Source organism: Pogona vitticeps, chromosome 1, assembly GCF_051106095.1.
Source record: "Pogona vitticeps strain Pit_001003342236 chromosome 1, PviZW2.1, whole genome shotgun sequence".
Lineage (NCBI taxonomy): Eukaryota > Metazoa > Chordata > Lepidosauria > Squamata > Agamidae > Pogona > Pogona vitticeps.
This window is the reverse complement of record NC_135783.1, coordinates 243,758,073-243,778,090: the sequence shown is the minus strand read 5'-3', so window position 1 is coordinate 243,778,090 and position 20,018 is coordinate 243,758,073. Positions and strand designations below refer to the sequence as shown.

The 20,018-nt window shown below is 43.5% G+C and overlaps 3 protein-coding genes across 12 annotated transcripts in view; 2 read left to right on the top strand and 1 right to left on the bottom strand.

The window, feature by feature from the left end:
• AGBL2 (AGBL carboxypeptidase 2) overlaps positions 1-2,884 on the top strand; it is a 34,901-nt gene extending 32,017 nt beyond the window's left edge. For 8 of the 10 annotated variants that reach the window (XM_078383480.1, XM_020792166.3, XM_020792164.3 and 5 more), the window contains one exon: positions 1,872-2,552. In XM_078383480.1, the coding sequence (XP_078239606.1) occupies positions 1,872-2,205 (334 nt within the window). In that variant the 3' untranslated portion in view covers positions 2,206-2,552. Of the gene's footprint in view, positions 1-1,871; positions 2,553-2,620 lie in introns of those variants that run through there. The other 2 variants (XM_020792167.3, XM_078383481.1) reach the window with 2 other exon arrangements.
• A 3,895-nt stretch (positions 2,885-6,779) lies between these two features.
• MTCH2 (mitochondrial carrier 2) lies at positions 6,780-18,962 on the top strand. The gene is made up of 13 exons (XM_020792062.3): positions 6,780-6,985; positions 9,403-9,487; positions 10,264-10,370; positions 11,094-11,120; positions 11,385-11,441; positions 12,744-12,801; positions 13,996-14,047; positions 14,200-14,259; positions 14,544-14,637; positions 15,000-15,047; positions 15,588-15,655; positions 17,888-17,963; positions 18,771-18,962. The coding sequence occupies exons 1-13, from the start codon at positions 6,899-6,901 to the stop codon at positions 18,855-18,857; spliced, it is 906 nt and encodes a 301-aa protein (XP_020647721.1). The 5' UTR covers positions 6,780-6,898; the 3' UTR covers positions 18,858-18,962.
• Positions 7,555-8,772, bottom strand: LOC140702737 (basic phospholipase A2 PLA-B). The gene is made up of 2 exons (XM_072983713.2): positions 8,755-8,772; positions 7,555-8,148 (listed from the first exon to the last, which is right to left on the bottom strand). The coding sequence occupies exons 1-2, from the start codon at positions 8,770-8,772 to the stop codon at positions 7,555-7,557; spliced, it is 612 nt and encodes a 203-aa protein (XP_072839814.2).
• Positions 18,963-20,018: the final 1,056 nt, after the last annotated feature.

Here is a 20,018-nt window from a genome sequence, read left to right as displayed (position 1 = left end):
TCCATTCTTCGTCTTTAAAAGGGTTTTCCCCTCCAGTGTTCCAAGGTCAAGGCCAGTCCATCGACAGGTTAGGGTTCAGTACCTGTCAGGCTTCCCTTTCCAATAAAGGGACTGTGTCCTTGTCCCGGAGCTCCAACCAGGTGTGTTCCCGGGTGGGGGTGTGTGTCTGCCAGAGTCCTCCGGGTACCCCCCTCATCTGGTTCTTCCTCACTCTCACTTCTAATATTTCCTTTCTCTCTCTCTCGACCTTCTCTTTTTCTTCTCTTAGCTTTCTCCTCCACTCTCTGGTCTCTTTCTCACCCCAATATGATGGTTTAGGGGTGAGCTCTCCCACTTTTTGGTCCATGGATCCTACATCCAGATCCACTTCCAACCTGGCAGTAACTCCCCTTCTCCCCCTTTTATATCTGCTAGCCCTGCTTCCACTTCCACCCTCGGCTTCTGTTCCCTTCCCACCAAGTCCTTCCCGGTCTCTCTGGCCATTAGTCTTTTCAAATCTTCCTGTACTCTTCCCGGGTTTGGCTCCGTCAGTCCTGTCTTCTCGGGAGGGGAAACAGGCAGGGTCTGGATTTCTTTCTCTGCTGTGGGTGGGAGTGACAGCACTCCAGTGAGAGGAATTTTACTCTCACCTGCGAGCTTACATCTGGATGAGAGAGCATTAGTAAAAAGTAAGCAAAGCATTTATATTTAGGACCAAACTGCATGTCGTGTTAATTGCTTGAGCATATTGTCCATATGTTGGCTTGGGCATGTTGTAAGAATGGCTGATGGCCGGATTCCAAAGGATCTTCTGTATGGAGAATTAGTGCAGGGAAATCGCTCCAGAGGGAGACCACAGCTGCGATACAAGGATATCTGCAAGCGGGATCTGAAGACCTTGGAAATGGATCTCAACAGATGAGAAACCCTGACATCTGAGCATTCAGCCTGGAGGCAGGCGGTGCATCACGGCCTCTCCCAATTTGAAGAGACCCTTGTCCAGCAGGCTGAAGCAAATAGGCAGTCACGAAAGCAGCAAAATCAGGGAGCTAGACAGGAGACAGATTGTATTTGTCTTCTGTGTGGAAGGGATTGTCACTCTAGAATTGGCCTTCTCAGCCACACTAGATGCTGTTCCAAGTCCTCTATGCAGAGCATGATACCATAGTCTCTTGAGACTGAAGGATGCCTATTCTATTCTATTTTATTGTCCATAATGGTATATTTATCTCAGTTTTAAAACAGCAGTGATATTTTCCTTCTGTATTCTACGTATGTGAAATTCTGAAGTCATCTGGGTGCCTTCAAGAGTAGTGATGAATTTTAATCCAACCTTATGTTCTTTAAGGCCTTCCAGTCATGGCTTTTATCCTGTAATTGCCCAGCCTCAAATACTTACTTTTACAGGGCTGGGGCAGGTGACACTTTCTTCTGCTTGTAACCATCATGCATTTTCTTACCTCACCATGTTCTTTCTTTTCACAAAAAAAGATAAATAAATAAAAAGAAAGAGGAAAATAACTGTCCACTATCAGTGGGAGCTAGAGATAGGCATGAACCACCAGTTCAGTGGTTTGGCCTGGTTTGTTTACCATCACAATAGATGTTTAGCGGTTTAGTGCCCTGCTCCCTCTGGCAGACATCCACTCAGAGACAGTGTCCTGGTTTCTTTGCCCCGCCACATCCAGGTGCTGCTTCTGAGTGAACACCCATCAGTAGGGTGGGGTGCCAAACCACCCAACACCTATGGCAATGGTAAATGAACTGGAAGAAACTGTCAAACCAGCTCTTTGTGCCCATCTCTACTGGGAGCCATCCATCTGAAAACATTTAATTTTTTAAATCACTTATTACCTTTGCAAAATGAGTTTATTTATTTCCCTCACATTTAGGTCCATGTGGTGGAGTCCTGAAGTGCCTTCTGTGACGTTAATGCTGCGCCGAAGTCTTTCTTTGAAATCTCATAGCACTCTTGACAACAAACAACTATGGCACTTAGGCCAAAGCAGGTCACAAATTCTTCCCCCAAGAGAATTTAAATGGAAGCCTCTCCAAATTGACAGCTTGCTTCTGAAGGCAGAGAGCGAACATCATGCAAAAGACAGGAAGACATTTAACAAGATTGGTAAAAAATGTTCAGCACTAAAGAGCACAGAGGCAAGTCAAAAGATAGAATTTGTGTACAAGAAATTGCTGGCCCCATCCAGTGAAACCACAGAGATTTGATATACTGAAATAACACCTGGACAGTGAGGAAGCTGGCACTCTCCTGTTGCACAGTTTTTACAAGACTTTGACACAAAATCTACTGCATTTCTTTGATGAAAGGAAATCCAGAGTGTTGTCAAAGAGTATTGTAGATTTCATTTATTTCTACAGATCCATAGCTGAGATCTATCATTGATATGACAGGATGGGTGGGTTGTTAGTTTTCTTTCTTAGTATCTTAGGATAGTATTACAAATTATATGGAGAACACAGGATCCTAGCACTGTGTTTTCCCCACAAGATCAATATAGAATGGATGAGTACTTGCAAGGTAGAATGCCATGTAGGTGAGCATGCTTGACCCAGATGACTGTAGCTTCTGTGGTACAATTGCCCTCTTCAGTATTTTTAATCATTCCCCCTCCACTTTCAGATGGGCTCCAAAACCATGCCAAAGACACAGCCAGTGGGTGTAAGATTTGGAGGAGGAGCTCAATGAGTGTGAGTGTGGTTATATAACCTCCCTGTTGTTGATTCTGTCCCATAAATGCCTCACATGCATTCATGTTACTTCCGAAAAGGTGGGATTGGAGACTGACATCTGCTATAACATATCTGACCTTATTGCTAAAAGAAATTTAAATATCTAATGTATACAAGAGATTTTTCCTCATGATAAATTGTGACTACTTGATAATTGTGTTTTGAGTTTTATTAGTCATACTGTAGATGACTGTGCACTAATCAGCAGCAATAGCAGAATGGAAGTCTGCTAGGTCACTGTTGGAACCACACACTCAGGCATACATTGTGTTGTTGTATTCATCTTTTGGTTGGTGCTATAGTTTTTTCAGTTCCCATGGTATTATTGAAATCTGAGTCTTGTCTCCATTCTGGCAGACCAGTCTTTCCTAATACTGCATTCTGTAACTCTCTAATTTTCCTTGCCCCGAATGAAAAGAATAGCCTATGTGAACATTAAAGGACATGAAAGATGAAAACATTGCAGCACTACATTTTAAAAGTATCGAGTGGTTGCAAGCAGAACTAGCTGATAGCATGAATTGTTTCTTCTCTTCCCAGCCTGATAATTTTCACTGAACAAGGCACCTTATCAAAATATCTTATGAATTTTAAAACTATAATGTTAGTCTGGAAGGAAACGTCCTGCAAAAATTAGCTCAGAAAAAGACTTTAAATCTCATTTTTACTCCAAAGAATCACTCTTTGAAACAGCAGTGAATTTGGAAGACACTGAAACAAACAGCCAGCTGCTTAAAAGTTAAATTAATGGGGAGAAAACAATAATCATAAGCAGAGCTCAGAAGTAACGACATTTCTACGAGATCTTCAAAACATAAGAGCTCCACAGGAACTAGACATAAACATGGAGACAATAAATATGAATCTACCAAATTATAAGAGTCAATGACTAAAGTGGAAATTTTAGCTATTAGTCTGTGCAAGCGTATCAGTCACATAAAAACAAAAGACAAAAACATTGTGGCACCTTAAATACTAACTGTTATATTTTAATTTGAGCTTTTGTAGATCAAATTTTTAATAAATGAAGGAATGTAAATTGGCTTAAAATATGAAATGGAAATAAATTTTCTTGACAATACTTATTCAAAATAAGATGGAAGTGGAGAACATAAGCAGAAGACATAATTCAGGATTTTGTGGTATCCCAGTGGATCAGTTTCCTTTCTAAACAAAAAGCTCAGGCAGAGCTAAGCCTGTACTAGATCATAAAGCCTTTTGAGCTAGGCCTTTCTCTCTAGGTGAGCCACATTTAGGTGTCTGAGATGTGGGTCTGTTAAGTTGAACACCTAGAATTAGACTTTGTAGTAAAAAAAATCGAAATGGCAGATCCCTACCAATTTATTATCGTGGCAATGATGCACGTGAATATTTTGAAGCAATACATCTAGAGTGCAAATGAAAAACAAGCTAGTTGTGACACATCATGAAATTTGTAACAGTGAAGAATTGACTGGTTAGTGATGGTAGTTGTTTGCTGTTGATCTATTCAGTAGGCTGCCAGTTTAACTATGATAAAGAAAACAGCATGCACATGTCTGTAATTGCAAGTAAAGAAATGTTTCTATTCATTCTTCTACAAACAGTGGGATCTGAAGCCTTAGGAATGGACCTCAACAGATGGGAAACTTTGACATCTGGGCGTTCAGCTTGGAGGCAGGCGATGCACCATGGCCTCCCCTAATATTAAGAGACCCTTGTCCAGCAGTCCGAGGCAAAGAGGTAGTCCCAAAACCAGCAAAATCAGGGAGCTGGACAGGGGACAGGTTGGATTTGTCTTCAATGTGGAAGGGATTGTCACTCTCGAATTGGCCTTCTCAGCCACACTAGATGCTGTTCCAAGACCTCTATTCCAGTGATGGCTAATGTTTTTGAGCCTGGGTGTTCAAACGGGAAAAAAAAAACACAACCCAGTGGGCGGCAGCAGTGGCGGAAGCAGGAATCCCGGGCAAGGCAGTGCCTCTAGTTGTGCCCAACCCCGCCACTACCTATAGTTTGGCTGGCCTGCCACCACCAGTGCCAGCTGCTCCGGATCTTGGCCCACTGCCTTTCAGGGTGCTAGCACTGTGGCTGCAGCTGCCTCCTCAGGTTTGGCACCAGGGTAGCAATCCAGCGACTTATGGCTCGTGTGCCCACAGAGAAGGCTCTGCGTGCCAGCTGTGGCACACGTACCATAGGTTTGCCATCGCTGCTCTATTCAGAGCACGTTACCATAGTCTCTCCAGACTGAGGGATGCCTACAAACAGTGAATTACTGAGACTTTACTTGCCAGTTAATAAGAAAAGGGGTGGATTCTGGGAATCTTGTAGCTATCCCTTGTGGATTTCTCTACTTCTACTTTTGACCGAACTCCGGGAGACAGTGGAAGACAGGAGGGCCTGGCATGCTTTGGTCCATGGGGTCACGAAGAGTCGGACATAACGACTAAACAACACCTACTACTACTTCTACTACTATGTTGCAAAAGGAATTTTACCAGAAACTCAAAACTCTGCAACAAAATATACATTGTTAAGAACAATATGAAGTTACATTTTAATATTTAGGTCCATAAATTTCACATTTCCCCAGCCAACATTAAGATATATGACATAAACAAGTTTCAGAGCACTTTAACACAAGTACATTCTTCACATTTAAGTATGTAATACATACTTTAGAAGTGTCCAAAGTAAGCTGAGATTAAACATGGTGGCTATACAATCACAAAGCTAGAGGGACTGCAATTAATGAATAAGGCTTTCTAAATCAATATTTATGCCTTATTGAGTGAATAGGTCTACTGTAATTTCGCTGGAACTAACACAGTGGATTTAGCTCAGTGGGAGCTCTTTCCTCGATCAAGCTGGACAAATCGTGAACTATCGAGACAAAAACACGGCTTCTTAGTTCATGCTTTACTACATACATTGCAGTATATATATATATATATATATATACTGCAGCCGCTGGAAAATCAGACTTAGAGGAGAAGGCGGTGAGCCACGTTCTCGCGATGTGGGGACTATTCCCCTTTCGCCTGCAATAAGGTCACTGAGGAGCGAACAGAAGTTTAACGGAGGGCATTAAAAGTCAAGCGGCGATTGAGGAAGCTTTCGCATAAAACGTGGCGGGCGTTTGAGTCAATTCTTTCTTTGTTAATTTTCGGGGCATTGCATTTTACTTTCTCTGGGCATGTGTTTCAGCCATTACTACGTTGCTTGCTAGCTTTAATGTCCTGGGAGATATATATATATATAGTACCTGGAACACTTCAGAGTTTAAAAACCCTTACATGTTCATGTCCTGATGGGACATTATATATATATAATGTTATTCAGAATGCATAAGTATTTTCATTTTCTAATGCAGAACCATAGGCTGCAGTCCCTCTGATCCACCCACTGGTTTGTACTTTCTGACTTCGGAAATTATTCAGGAAAGCTTGAAGAAAAAAACTCAGTGGATTCTGTTGCAAACCAGGAATAATGCCCATCACATGCATATTTTTCCCATCAGGACATGAACTTGCTGTTTTTGCTGCTGCATGACTGGGACGGATAAAAATTATTATACAGAGGGACACAATTTAACCCAAATTTTAACCCAACCCTCCGGCATGTCGATTGCTTTGCCTGACATTGCAATCTATCCCTGGATGCAAAAGCCGTCCCCAAAAAGCCCGATAACCGAGGGAAAAGAATGGCAGGCTGTCAAGTCTCCACAAACGCTTCCTTTCTCAATTTTTGGAGCGGATCTGCGGAGAGACGGAGCAACCACCCAACTTCCGTACAGCATAGTGGCTTTCCGATTTGATTTCCCATCAGCTCCACTCGACTCCAGGGCACCTCATCCTTCAGACAGACGTGCTCGTCTATGCAACTGGACTCTGCTACGGCGGATTCAAAGGGGATGAAACCCTCCGGCAGCCGCCCAGATCCTACCGGAACCTTAGGCAACCTGTCACAGGATCCCCCGTTCCCGTCGGAGATCCCTGCTCTCGCCCACTCCAGAGAGGGCGGAAACAGGGCAGGGAAGGGGCCGGAAGTCGACGGAGGCGCTGGAGCGAGCCCTTCCATCTCTCCTCCTCGCTCCATCGCAGGTCACGTGGAGGTGGCGCCGGAGCTGCTGGTGCTCTCGCTCGCCCCCTTTCCCAACCCCCGTGGCGGAGCCCGGTGAGGCGGCAGCATGGCGGACACGGCCTCTCAGGTGCTGCTGGGCTCCGGCCTCACGGTCCTCTCCCAGCCGCTCATGTACGTGAAGGTGCTCGTCCAGGTGAGAGAGCAGCTCTTTAGTCCCGGCAAGGTTTCCCCCTCCTTTGCGAGACTGGGCGACTCCGGGGGAGGGAGAGGCAGGGCAGGGCAGGGCAGGGGTCGTGTCGTGACCCTCAAGGGGCCGGTCGGACCCTCCCTCTCGCTGTCAGCTTCCCTTCTCGCTGCCAAAAGGCTTTTTCCGCGTCAGCGCAATATCCCGCCCCAGACAAAGGGGGGAGAGAGCAGTTGGCCGTCGTGTCCGCACAGCCGCCTCGCTCTCCCACCCACAGTCTCCGGGCCTTTCTTTTATGTTGTCGCCCATTTCCCATGTTGGAGGCTGGGCACCTCCTTCCCGCTTTTCCCAAGCCTCGAGGCGTGCCTTCGGGCCCCGCCGAGAAAGCCGCGTTTCCTCCTCATTTATGTCCTTTCATTCAGGCGACGCTTACCCTGCCCCAGTCTGACATTTTGTGACCCAAAGAAGCGCTCTGTGGCCTTGCTTAAAAAGCACAGATTTGACAGGCGGGAGGCCTGAGGAAGCAGCTACACGCCGCCCCCCCCCCCCGGCTCCTGCCCAGCCTGTGTAGCTTTTCCTTAAGCACCTGGCCTTGAGACAGAGGTAAAGCGAGGACTCCCCCAGGGTAGGATTTCGGTGGCGTTGTGGTGGATGACCGGGCAGGAGTTCTTTGGTCCTTTGCAGAGCTCCCTTCGGTTGTAGAAAGAATTCTTCCTCCTGGGTTTTGCGCCTGTCAAGCACTCCGCTAGCTGCTTGTCACACTCGCAGGCCATCCTGCCACAAACACCTGTGGACCGGCACTCCGTTTCTGATCCGTTACACAAGAGTTTGTAGCGCTGCCACTTCACTTTGCTGTGACATTGCAAGGAAACCCTGACATGGCGGTAACAACAGTCGTGCAAGAAACAGCACTGATCCACGGCATCCAGGGGGCTTCCGGAACCACCGGTCCCACAGTAGCAACCATAGAGATTTAGTGCCAAGAGTGGGATTTGCAGCCGTTGCCGGTAACACCACAGAGTCAAAACCATATCCAAGATGCTGCGCTTCTCTCGTTGGCTTCCATTGCTGTGTCCGCATTCCTGAGAGAATAAAACTGCCAGTGCTAGCCACAGACAAGTCCTCATTGCAGAAGGCAGTGCTAACTTTAGCAAACTTCCAAGTGGCTTTCCCTACTCAGACGTTTTGTGAGTTTGGCTGTTTTCTCAAATCCTGGTCAGTTTTCTATGATCACTCAATGTGCACTTCATATTCAGATCCATCCTCTTCTCATTTTTATTGGTGGTGGCTGAGACACTCCCAGTAGTTCTAGTCTCAAGTGCTTCTTTATTTAGTATCTGCCTACATGTTGCTTTTGGCCACTCGTGTGGTTTTTTTTCTCCCCCAGTTTTTTATTTGTATCATTGGCTGAAAAGCATAGCTGTATAGAAACAACAACCAATGTGTGCAAATATATAACAGCCCATGCATTTTAAGACATCTTGTAATCACAAAGGCAGGCTTGGGAAGCCCTTTTGGGTTTTCAGAGTGTGAATACTTAACTCCCTATAATGTGGCATTTTAAGTTGAAGTCAGAGAGCAATTGCAACTATTTTATGGCTCTTATGTTAGCCACATTGAGGACTGTGTTGGAGCCAAGTGACAGAATTTTGTCTGAAAACAAATTTTCCATACCTCTGCTTGCAAAGCACAGTGTCTCTTGTGGAAAATCAGAGCTGTGAAAGGTCTTGTGTATTCATTTTTCTTTTAAACTGGATTTCTTTGGTAATGTGAGCTACAAGGTATGGAGAGCCCATTGTCTAGCATGCTATACTGTGGTAAATCAAACAGTGGCTTGTATTTTTAATGAAACAAAACAGTTCCATGTTAGGAGATTCACAGCTACTGTAGTTGTTTTAGAAATTATTGCTTTATTTAGAATAAACTCCAGATCATGTTAAGGAAGAGTTTCTGCCTTTCAGTAATGTTACCATTATGGTGGTGTGGAGACATATATGTTTGGAGAACTCAACTACTTGTATGGCACTACAAGATGATTGCTGGTTTCCAGTGTCCCTGCAAAGCGTGGGTGAGCAGAGTGTAATTCTCTCAAGTCTTATTGCGTTGCACTTCACTCCAGCTTCAGGCAGCAAAGCCTGTTCTGGGAGTGCAGTTTAGTAATGTCCACAATGTGTACAATATATTGCTGAATTGCAGATCACAGTGTTACTGAATGTAAGTCCTTTTTCTGAAAAAAGTGGTATTGGTGTTTGAAACTTGCAATGAATGATGCAGTGCTGGAACTGTGAGCAAGGACAGAAAATCATGTACTGTCTTCTGTGCATCATCTTACACCTGCTGACCAGCTAAACATCAGCATCAGCACTGCTATGAAGTATTGGAATGATTCTATAGAGGTTATTGTAGGCTATCTCTTTATTTTGAAGGTGGGATATGAACCCCTCCCGCCAACCCTGGGAAGAAATCTTTTTGGGCGACAGGTCTATCAGCTGCCTGGCCTCTTTGCATATGGTGAGTATGTAATATATAAGCATTGCAGATTAATTGTGCTTTGCAACCAATGTCTTTGAAGCAGATCTCAACGCATGTTCTAGATTTTGCTAGAGTCTGCAAAGTTGTTGAAAGGTGTCAGAGTTACAGGAATGGTTACTGATATTTGACTTCTGCTACTGAGGTGGAGCTTTAATACTAGGAATGAATAATGTTTAGGCACCTGGTTCTCTTCCTGTCACCTTCCAAAACAATTCGAAACTGTCACACATATGATTTGGCCTGTATGAGCATGTGTGTGCCCCAGGAGTGCCACACCTTATGCTGTAGCTTGTGTGTTAACATAATGAACTTTGATCTGCTGTTTCCACAAATGGTTGCGCAAACTAACAAATTTTAACCTTGGCTCCATACTTCTTTATTACAGCAGAGAATGGCAGAGGTTGGGAAGGACAAGTATATTGCAGGAGGATGATGCTGGCTGGCATGTTTCAAGTTTAGCCCATTGTACTGTCAAGTGTACTGAGATCAGTGGGATGTGAATAATTATATTGAGATGTAAATGACACCTGTTCATATGGAAGTTTTTAACTTGGCATCAGACCTAGGTTTTTCCAGCATGGGGCAGTCTAAGTCTGAAATAGTTTCAGAGGGATGGCATCTGTAGCAACAATTTAGTATATATTTTGATTAGTGGTATTTCTTTTAAGTAAGAATGTTGGGGAGAACAACAGGAAATAATGCTTGGTCATCTGACTAGGGGCAGGTCCTTATGTCTGTGTTTATATTGTTTTCAGCTAAGCACATTATGAAGATTGATGGAAGGGCTGGACTCTTCAAAGGTCTGGCTCCCAGACTCTGTTCAGGAGCCATTGGCACTGTAGTGCACAGTAAAGTTTTACAGGTACTTTTTATACTTCTTTTGTATAGCAATGTTACAGTCTTTGTCTTGTGAGGTAGACTAGTCCTTCTTGAATAAAATGCTGTTTCCCTTCTTATGGTAAACACTGCTGGTAAAACTATCAAAAGCAGCAGTTCTAAACAGAGATGATTATATAAGAATCCCTTTGTAGAAGTAGCTACAAGACGTCTAATGAAGAAACAGACAGCACCAGTTCCACTAGTGGTCTTCCTAATATGGAGGCACTCATTGTCTCAAGAGAAGAGCAAAGTAAATGTGCCTTGATTTACGGTTTAGCAGCCCAAGTTATAAGATTGAAATGTGTTGTTTTTACATCTTAAATTTTTAAATACTTTTCTTAAGACAAATGAATAGGGAGTCATAGAAGCACTTTTAAAGTAAAAGTGTTTTTAGGACATAAAGCTTCTGAGATGGGGGAAATGGTGTACGCATGTGCACACATGTTGCTGGATCTGAAGCAAATCTGGTATGAAGTTCTGCCAGCAGAGGTTGTGCTTTATAAAGTGTATGGACAAATAACCAGGTATCTGCGCCCAAGAAACTTATAGTTTAGGATAGCCAACAGAATTACAATGGAAGGGGTAAGTGTTTGGAGTGAAGAATAAAACAAGTTTAATTACGTTGCTTAACACTTGACAACAGCTGGTAATAAGGACTAAGATATTAAGCCATGGCTTCATACCTTTCTGTTTTCCTTCTACCTAGCATTGCCAGGAAGCTGACCGAGTTGAGGTATGTATGTTGATTGCTTCCTCTTTTCCTTGTAGCCCAATCACTCCTTTTTGAAATTGTGAATACAGGTTGATCTGTAGACTCTGCTGCACAGTATACACCTGTAGAGTAGTGCATTGTGTGGGAGATGGGAGGCTATCCTGAATATCTTCTAACCAGAATTATGAAAGCAGAACCTAGTAGAGTAACCAGGTTCTTTGTAAAGAGGTACTGGAAAGACACTCACCCTGTGGCTTTTGAGGCTAACTTTCTTTTTCTTTCCAGGAGCCAGGGAACAGTTGCAAGGAGTCTGGTTCCTCCCTGGATCAAGTTATCAAGGAGGTAAACTGATCTGACATGGTATACACTGAATGTGGATACATTAAGACTTCTCTCTCTTGCAAGAGTGGCGTGTGAGGTTCTCACACTGTAATAGTTCAGTCCTCATGAGGTTGTTCAGTCCTCATGAGGTTAAGAGGCCCATTCATCAAAGTAGATATCCATTATGGTAGATAATATAGTCTGCAATTTTCCTTGGAGATGTGAAGTGTTTGACTGCATTTCTCTAACATTTTGCTTTGCTGCTTACACTAGCAATGGAGCTGATAGGGGCAGATGGAGGGCCATTGTGATTCAGGGGATCCCTCAGGCATGCAGTGGATTACACCTCTGGTCACTTTGCACACAAACACTGCAGGCCCCCTGTTTTGATAGTATTTGAAGCAAGAGTTGACCCAGCATAAAAATGTCCCAGCTGCAGCCCTTTGCCCTTTTGCTTATGTGTGAATTGTATCATTTGGGTTTGGATGGACCTCTTCCTTGTCATGGAGACAGTATGATATGGCACTGTAGGTAAATTTAGGCCATTAAAGCATATTCTAGGTTGTAGCCTCTCTCCTGTCATTGGAGGATGAGCTAGCATTCATCATAGAGTTCTCCTTTCTACGTACATGTTGCTAAACAGTCCCCACCTAGCCTTGGGCCCTCCTGGAGCTGGTTTTCTTTGTGGTGTCTTTTGCTCTCTGCCTAGTCTATAGGGGTTTGCCAGTATGTTCTGAAATACTGGATCTGGCTTGCAAAATGTATACTGACAGTCTTTTCCCCAGAAAAACAAGTAGCATAATTTCCAGCAGAGAAGGGATGGTGGTTCGTCATTTGGCACGATTTGATAGAGGCTGCTGTTTCCAGTTCATTCTTTTACTTTGCCAAAATGTGGATTCTCACTCTGGTGCTTGCAGGCTTCTGCAGAGGAACACATGGAACACTCACAGTGGTTCTGAGGTCAGGCAACTAAAAGGAACCCTTCTTGGGCATTGTTCTGGGCAGTGGGATACACCAGGGAGGCCTGTTCTTGGTGTGATAATGGATCAAGGCTCTGATTCTAAATAAACCACAACTTCCTGTGATACATCAATTATCTGAAGCCAGCTTAGATCTGTAGATGAATTTCAGCTCCCTTTTAGCTGTGGGCTAACAGCAGAGTGCAGCTCCTTAATAGAAGTCCTTCAAGTTGTAGTTAGTGCTAAGTAGCAGGCATTAAATCCTGCACCAGAAGATGCTCAGATATGGGCACATGCTGTTCTTATTTTTCCCTTTACTTGGCCAGCTTTCTGCTAAGGTTTCTGCAATTGTTTTTCATCTTAGACTTCTCAAGAAATGATTGCGCGTTCTGCTGCTACACTAGTTACCCACCCCTTTCATGGTATGTATGGACTTATAAACATTTGGTCTCTACCAGCATTGTATAACCATCCAGCCTAATTTGTTGCATATCTAGGTAATAAAAGAGAAAAAAGTGGTTGCGAGACTATTTCTTGTGATCTTCTTGTTCCTTCAGCTTTGTTGTTTTATGAGCTTAGAATACTTGTTAGCTGTAGCATTTGTTTCCAGAATTTTTTTTCCACTGGAAATACATATATCCTGTTTTTTCTCAGTGAGCTAGAGGACTTAGCAAATGCAATGTTTTGTAGTAACAGAATTGTTTGTGTTTTTTAACAGCAACTTGCTGGGTTTTTGGTTTTTGTTGTTGTTACTGTTTTATGGCCATAAAGTGCTAAAAGAACATAACTAAAAGATGTTAAATTCAGACAGGGGTTCCATATAATCTAACCAGGCAACTTAAAACTGCTTCAGCAAGTTGTAGTTTATGGCCTGAAAGCCTTCATGAAAAGTTAGGCTGTGGCTTTCCTATGCAAGGACTCTTTAAAAAAAGGGAATGGGTCAAGTGAGTAATTGAGAGGATGTTCCAAAGCTGAGGAGGACCGGTGCAAAATTCTTCCTTCTGGTCCAAACTAGACATCATTCTGGGGATGTTAAGGGGACACAAGAGGGCCTGTGATGATGAAACAGCAGATTGGCAGGTTATATGAGAAGGTGACCTTTCACATATCTTGCTTTTAAACCCTAAAGGGCTTGAATGTTTGTCACTTGATTGGAAACAGTTTAGAAATCAAGAGCTGTTTAAATAAGGGAGTCTTGTGCTCTCTGTATGCAGGGTCTGTTAACAATCTGGCCATAGTATCTGGAACCAGTTACAAATTCTGAGCACTTCCCAAAGGTAGCTCTGTGTAGAATGTAGTGCAGTAACACAGACCTGATATGACAAAGGTAGGTATCACTGGTGCGCCAGCTACAAATGCTGCAACATTTGACAAAAGGACTTATGGCTACAGCCAGCACCTCTGGATATAAGATAAAGAAAAGCTTAAACCTCAAGCCTCCATTTTCCAAGCAGACTATTTCTCCATCCAACCCAAGATGATTTCCAGATCACTCCTTCCAACCCGGATATTTTTGCTACAAGAGTGTTCCAGGTCCTGTGTTGTTCTCAGTGGGGGAGAAGAGCAGGAAAGGACTTCCTTGCTGATGTTTTTTCCCCTTTTTTCTTGTCCTGTAGTGATCACATTGAGATGTATGGTGCAGTTCATTGGCAGAGAGACCAAGTACAGGTATGTGCATCTTATGATTGGAGCTTGGAGGGTTAAAAATATGCCAGGAACAGTGTGTGAACACATGGGTTGTCTGATATCTCTGTCAAATGTGGAAGAAGAGGTGAAGATCCCATGTTCAATAACTTGATAGATTTCTTCTCAATTTTCAGTGGAGTGTTCAGCTCCTTTGTCACCATTTACCGAGAAGAGGGCATCTTGGGATTTTTTGCGTGAGTACATGCTATGGGGGTTAGGTTCTATTTGTACTTGATGTGGTGATTTGGGGAAGGGAATGCAGTGGGGAAGGACCGTTTCATGCCAGGAGATTTTGGAAGGCACCTGATTAGGTTGCCTATTCTCCTGCCATACGGACAGGGCCAGCTTTCCTCTTCTGCACAGCAGAAAAGGAGGGATGGGTGAGGGGGAAGAGAGAGAGAGAGAGAGAGAGAGATTTTTTTTCTTCAAATGATCTACAGCCCTTTTCACTTGCCTCTTTTTTTTTCACCCCTCTCAGAGGTCTTATTCCCCGTCTGCTTGGGGACATCCTATCCTTGTGGCTCTGCAATATGCTGGCCTACCTCATCAATACCTATGCACTGGAGAATGGGGTAAGTGTACTGCTTGAAGGCTGATACGTGGGGTGCAATCAATGAATTGCTGAGCTTAGATGTGAATGGGTTTGAGCGCAGATCATTCTAGTGTCAGTCAACCTGAAAGAACCCCAGTCCACTTCTGCTGGCACATCGTCCAAAGCACCTGTTAATTATGCCATTATTGCTGTTTTCCCTAGGCTTTTGAATGTGATGGTGCACTGCTACCTAAACTGGATCTGACACTTTCTTTTGGGCAGATGTTAGCCTTTCATAGGGATCACCCGATTTTGTTCTGGGACTGAGACTAGAATGGGCTGCAAAATGACTACTCTTGACAGAAGAACAGGGTTCTGTTAATTGGCTTGTTTTCTTTCTAGGTCTCCACCATGTCTGAGATGAAGAGTTATTCTCAGGCTGTAACTGGAGTGAGTATAGAATCATTTTTTCTTTCTTTCATGGTTTGGAAGAAAGAGTGGCCTGAGAAGATGAGCTAAGGGATTAATTTTCATGCCTCTGGCCCTAAGATTGGGAATGATGTTAGTCCTTATAGAAGTAAGGCCTGGCAGCTAACAATATGCAGTACAGAATGTCTTGTAGCCTTTAGACCTCAGAACCTCTATCCAATATTAGGAAGCGGTTCACCAGTGAGATCTATTGAACACTGAGCAGCTGCGCTCAAGACTACTGTTGGCGTTGAGCTGAACAATTGCCAGCCATGTCCTTGTTCCAGAATTAGTGAAAGTTTCCAGACACATCAGGATTACCACTGGGATAATTATATTAATATCAGATGAAATAGTTTGGGACTCCAGTTTGGGACATGATCCGTGAAATAAGATGATTTCTTCTTAATATGTATTTCTGCGAAGCTGCTGTCATTAAGTGGTATTTAACTTGATGGGCCATGAAGGAGAAAAGCTGGACTGCTTTGTCTGTTGATATATCTTGCTATATTCTATTTGCAGTTCTTCGCCAGTATGCTGACTTATCCCTTTGTACTTGTTTCAAACCTGATGGCCATTAACAGTTGTGGGTGAGTGCTGAATTTTTTTCCAAATCTGGCTTTTAAATGCATGCTTTAGAATGTACAGTGTGCAGTTCAATGGGTGTTCTTCTTCAGCCTCTGTTTCTTACATCCTTTTATTCTGTAGGGCAGTGACTTTTTTTTAGCAACACTATGTATCTTTCAACTGTTCTGTCCACATTTTCAGCTGCTGCTAAGAATGTTAGTAAAGCAGCCCACAGAGCTAAAAAATGAAGCCTCTGGCCCCTCCTTTAGGTGGTAGTTGGAAAGTCTCCTAGAATAACCTTCTAGGTTTTAATTTAAATGTACTGTGGTCAAAGAGCCGTTCCTTCTCTGTGCCTTGCCTATGTCTAGAATAGTTGTGGCTGGAGAAAGGAGCTAAAGACTTCTAAAAATGTGAACACGTAAAGCTCAGAACCTTCAGCCTCTAAATATTGTGGGCAGCTGCAAATCTAGTGAAAATAATATAGGAACTTACTATGTTATTTTGCTCAGTAAAATTCCACTCCAGATGGGGAAAAAAGAAAATCAGGGTGCACATTCCATTGACACAGGCTTTTTCTCAATACAGTTTTATTTTGCTAGATTACTGGTCAATATTAGAGTTCATCAGATGAGTTTAACAAAAAAAAAGCAGGCACTATGATTCCCGTGGGGTCACAAAGAGTCGGACATGACTTAACGACTAAACAACAACAAAATGATTCCCTGCTTGTTAGCATCCGAGTGGTTCAGGTACTGGTGTGTTCCCTTCTGTATCCACCAAGAGACAGATTGTTGAACACCGTGGTTCTGATCTAAGTTTCTTAATTCCAAAACAATCATAGTCTGTCCTGGCAGTATTTGCCTTTTCCATATGGTCCCTGCATTGTCTCTGTATTTTTTCTGTTAAGAGTATAACTTGTGAACAGGCTTTTGGTTTGCTAGTTCTGAGCAAATGTCTGCACAGACTATCGGATTCAGGTCCAGAAAGAGGGAAGCAACCCTCAGCCATCATTTTCCTCCAGCCTCTGATACACATAAAAATGCTGTCCCTAAACGTGGGGCCTCTGTTTCACTATGAAGCCAGCTGCACATTGTCTAGAGAAGTATGTTTTTGTTGGTCCTGAGGGTACAGGTTTCTTCAATGTGGACTCTGTGAAATCACACAACTGGGTAGCTGCGCCTGCACAGGAATCCTCGGAAACTTCTAGAGCTTTAGGAAACAAAAGATTGACAAGATGTTACCCCTATTGCACATGCTCCCCCCGCCTAAATCCCCAGCTCCATTTTTTTCTGCAGTCAGACAGTGCCATTTCTACATCTATCACATCTTCCTTTCTCTCCCACTAGATCAGGGCTGACAAAGTGTGGTCTAGAGCCACATGCAGCCACCGGAGGGTGTTTTTCATGGGCTGTAACCCCAGCAGACCTCCCCTCCCCTTCCCCCAAATAAAAGTAGATTAGCTTTCCTGGAAATCTCCAGGAGCAGTGACTCACATTTTTAGATAAGTAGCATATCCCTCCACCGTATTCAACACTCCGAAGTAATTTTTCTTTAAAAAATGGGAGCTTCTGGGTTTGTGTTTTTAATTTGTTCAGCATTTTAGTTGCTCCATGTAGCTCCTGGATGGAAGAAAAGTGATGTCTGGACCTATGGAGGTTCCTCATTCCTAAACTAAACAAATTGTCCAGTAAAGCTGAATTTCTGTCTGGATGGTACTACAGATGTGTCTTGATTGTGTTTTGAACTTATGCAAGAGGGCTGCTGGGATGCTTATATGTTTTATTTCCAGAAAGATTAGATCTTTCAGTTGGGTTGCTTGGTTCAAGATTTCTTGAATAAAGAAAAGTTCAGTCTGCCTGCTAACTCACTTGGATGGTTTAGTGAGCTGAAACACTTGGCTGTGGAGCCAGGGGTCTGGAGCTTGATTCTCCGCCATGTCTTGTGGGAGACGAGTCAGTCTATGTGGGCTTGGGCAAGTTGCACAGTCTCAGAACACTTCCAAAAGAAAGGAGTGGTAAACTACTTGCGAGTACTCTATACCTAGAAAAACCTGGAAGGGGCCACTGTAAGTTGGAATTTACTTGACAGCATATAATTGTTACTATCAGCCTGCTTTTACTATAGGGCAGAAGTTGTTTCTCTCTAGACGCTGCACCTAGGTTGTTGCTTTCCAAAACCAGAGGGCAAAAAGCATTCTTCAAGTGCGCCGTCACTGGTGAACCATTTCAGTACAATTTTATCTTGCTGTTTTTCAGGCTTGCAGGTGGTCTTCCCCCTTATGCACCAGCTTACAGATCTTGGTTACACTGTTGGAGCCAGCTGCATGCAGAGGTGTGTTGCAATTGTTTGTCCTTCCCTAGAAGACTCTGGTATTTTGTCTTGGATGAGGGTCTGATATAAGTGATGATGTAGAAATAAACCGATGGGCCTTAAAACCTCCTAAGGAAGAATTGCAGAAGATTTTGGGGGCTATCCAGTGTTTTCCCACTTTTTAGGTTGCATCCCAGTTGCCCTGAGCGGCTAGACAGTCCACTGAAGGGCTGTTCTGTGTGGATGGTTTTAGGAATAGATCTTCTCTTTACCAACACAAGTTTCAGAATTACAGTGCCATACATAGTCAGTGTAGGGATATAAATCAGGTGTTGTAGAAGGCATTTATAGAAGGCACCATAAGGCTGATTCAGATGTGCAGAAATGGACATGGTACAGTTTTCTTGCATTGATTATACCACCTCTGAATTTTCATGGGAGAGCTGGGATGGCTTATGTGAAAGTGCTTCACTGAATCCCTGGTCTAACATGCATGCCTTATTTGTTGGATGCAGCTTTAATGAGGGAGGCCTTTTTATACAAGTAGCTCATCCTCAGAATTCTGAGGTGGAACAGTCCTGCTGCAGAACTGTACAAGGCCATTTTCTCTGTAGTTATGTCAAACAGTTGGCAGGGTGTGTGCTAAGACTGTTTCTGCATAGCAGAGTGGGAAGAAAGGACTTCACCAGGATTCTTCCAAAATACAATAGAAATAACTTCAGAGTATAGTTTGCTGGTCATGAGGTGTTGGAACTGGTGGCCCCTCTGGGCTTAGCTTCTCATTTTCTCTGGGCTCCCTCACATGCTTCCTTTTCTTCCCTTGTTTAGGGCAACATGAGCCGAGGGAACAGTCTGTTTTTCCGGAATGTGCCTGCAGGGAAGCGATATGTGTGGGAAGAGAAGAGATTTCACTGAATCGTGGGCCTCTTGTGGCTGCTCCAGATGCACAGAATGATGGCAGTGTGTTGATTTCTATACAGTTCTTTTTTAAAAAATAATCATTTAATCTTGGGAAATGAACCTGGCTGTGAGCATGACTTAATGATGTTGGTGTGAGAAGAGCAAGTGGGGAGGGAAATCTGACTGCCATCTCTCAGGTGACTGGAAACAGAGGGAGCAAATTGATGAGGAGGCAGATGCCACTCCTACATGGGGGTGGGGGTCATTTTTGGCTTACTCTGTCCGGAATGTGGGTGGTTCTCTCCCTTCCCCAGAGAGCAAAGAAGTCTGTATGGTTGTGAGTGCAGTCCTCCTCCCTAGTTCCTGCCTTCTGATAGGATTATACTATTCTGAGATTACACAAGCAAGGGCATGTATTTTACCCCTGGAAACAGTTTTTTGGTGTGGCAGAGGTTCATTTTAGAGCTGTGGATTTTTCTTACATGTTTCTAGATTAATATGAGAAAAAAGTGGACCAGTACTTTGTTTTTCCTTTTCTCAAGCAAGATCTTAGCCTTCACACCTTCAGTCATACAGTTAAACTGAAGCTTGGAAAGTTAGACGTAAACTTTCAGTCCTGCTTGGGTGTGCAGACAGTTAAATATTGCCTGGTTTGTGGTGAGCAAACCAAACATGTATTCTTTCACTCAGGAGATCTACTGAATGTCTCTGAATTCCGCAGGCGTTATGCTGATAGAGTTTTCCATATAATGGCCACCACATGGAGAGGCTGCTTGTAATATTATTGCCTCTATGGAGAGGTGTTACTGTGTAAGACCTCGCCATGTGGATTAGACAGTTTTCCTCATAAAATTACTGCAGACATTGAAAAATTTCTGGTATGGTGAAGAAAATCATCCAATCCCCACCCCATTTTGAGGTGTTCTGCACAAATGGGCCCTCCACACTGGCAGCTGTGATCATTAATTGACTTCTGGCCGTTGTAATAGGTGGGTCGGTTCTTATTAGCGGAAGTGCTAGAGCAACAGGAGCAAGTCATATGGTTTTTATGTACACATTTAGCATAAGTATTTTTCCCCTTGAAAGTGATGTGCCAGATGATTGAGAGGTGTCACTTAAGGTATGTTGAACCCAGAAGTCTATGGAAGAATGGAATGTTCTTGACATCTGCACCTA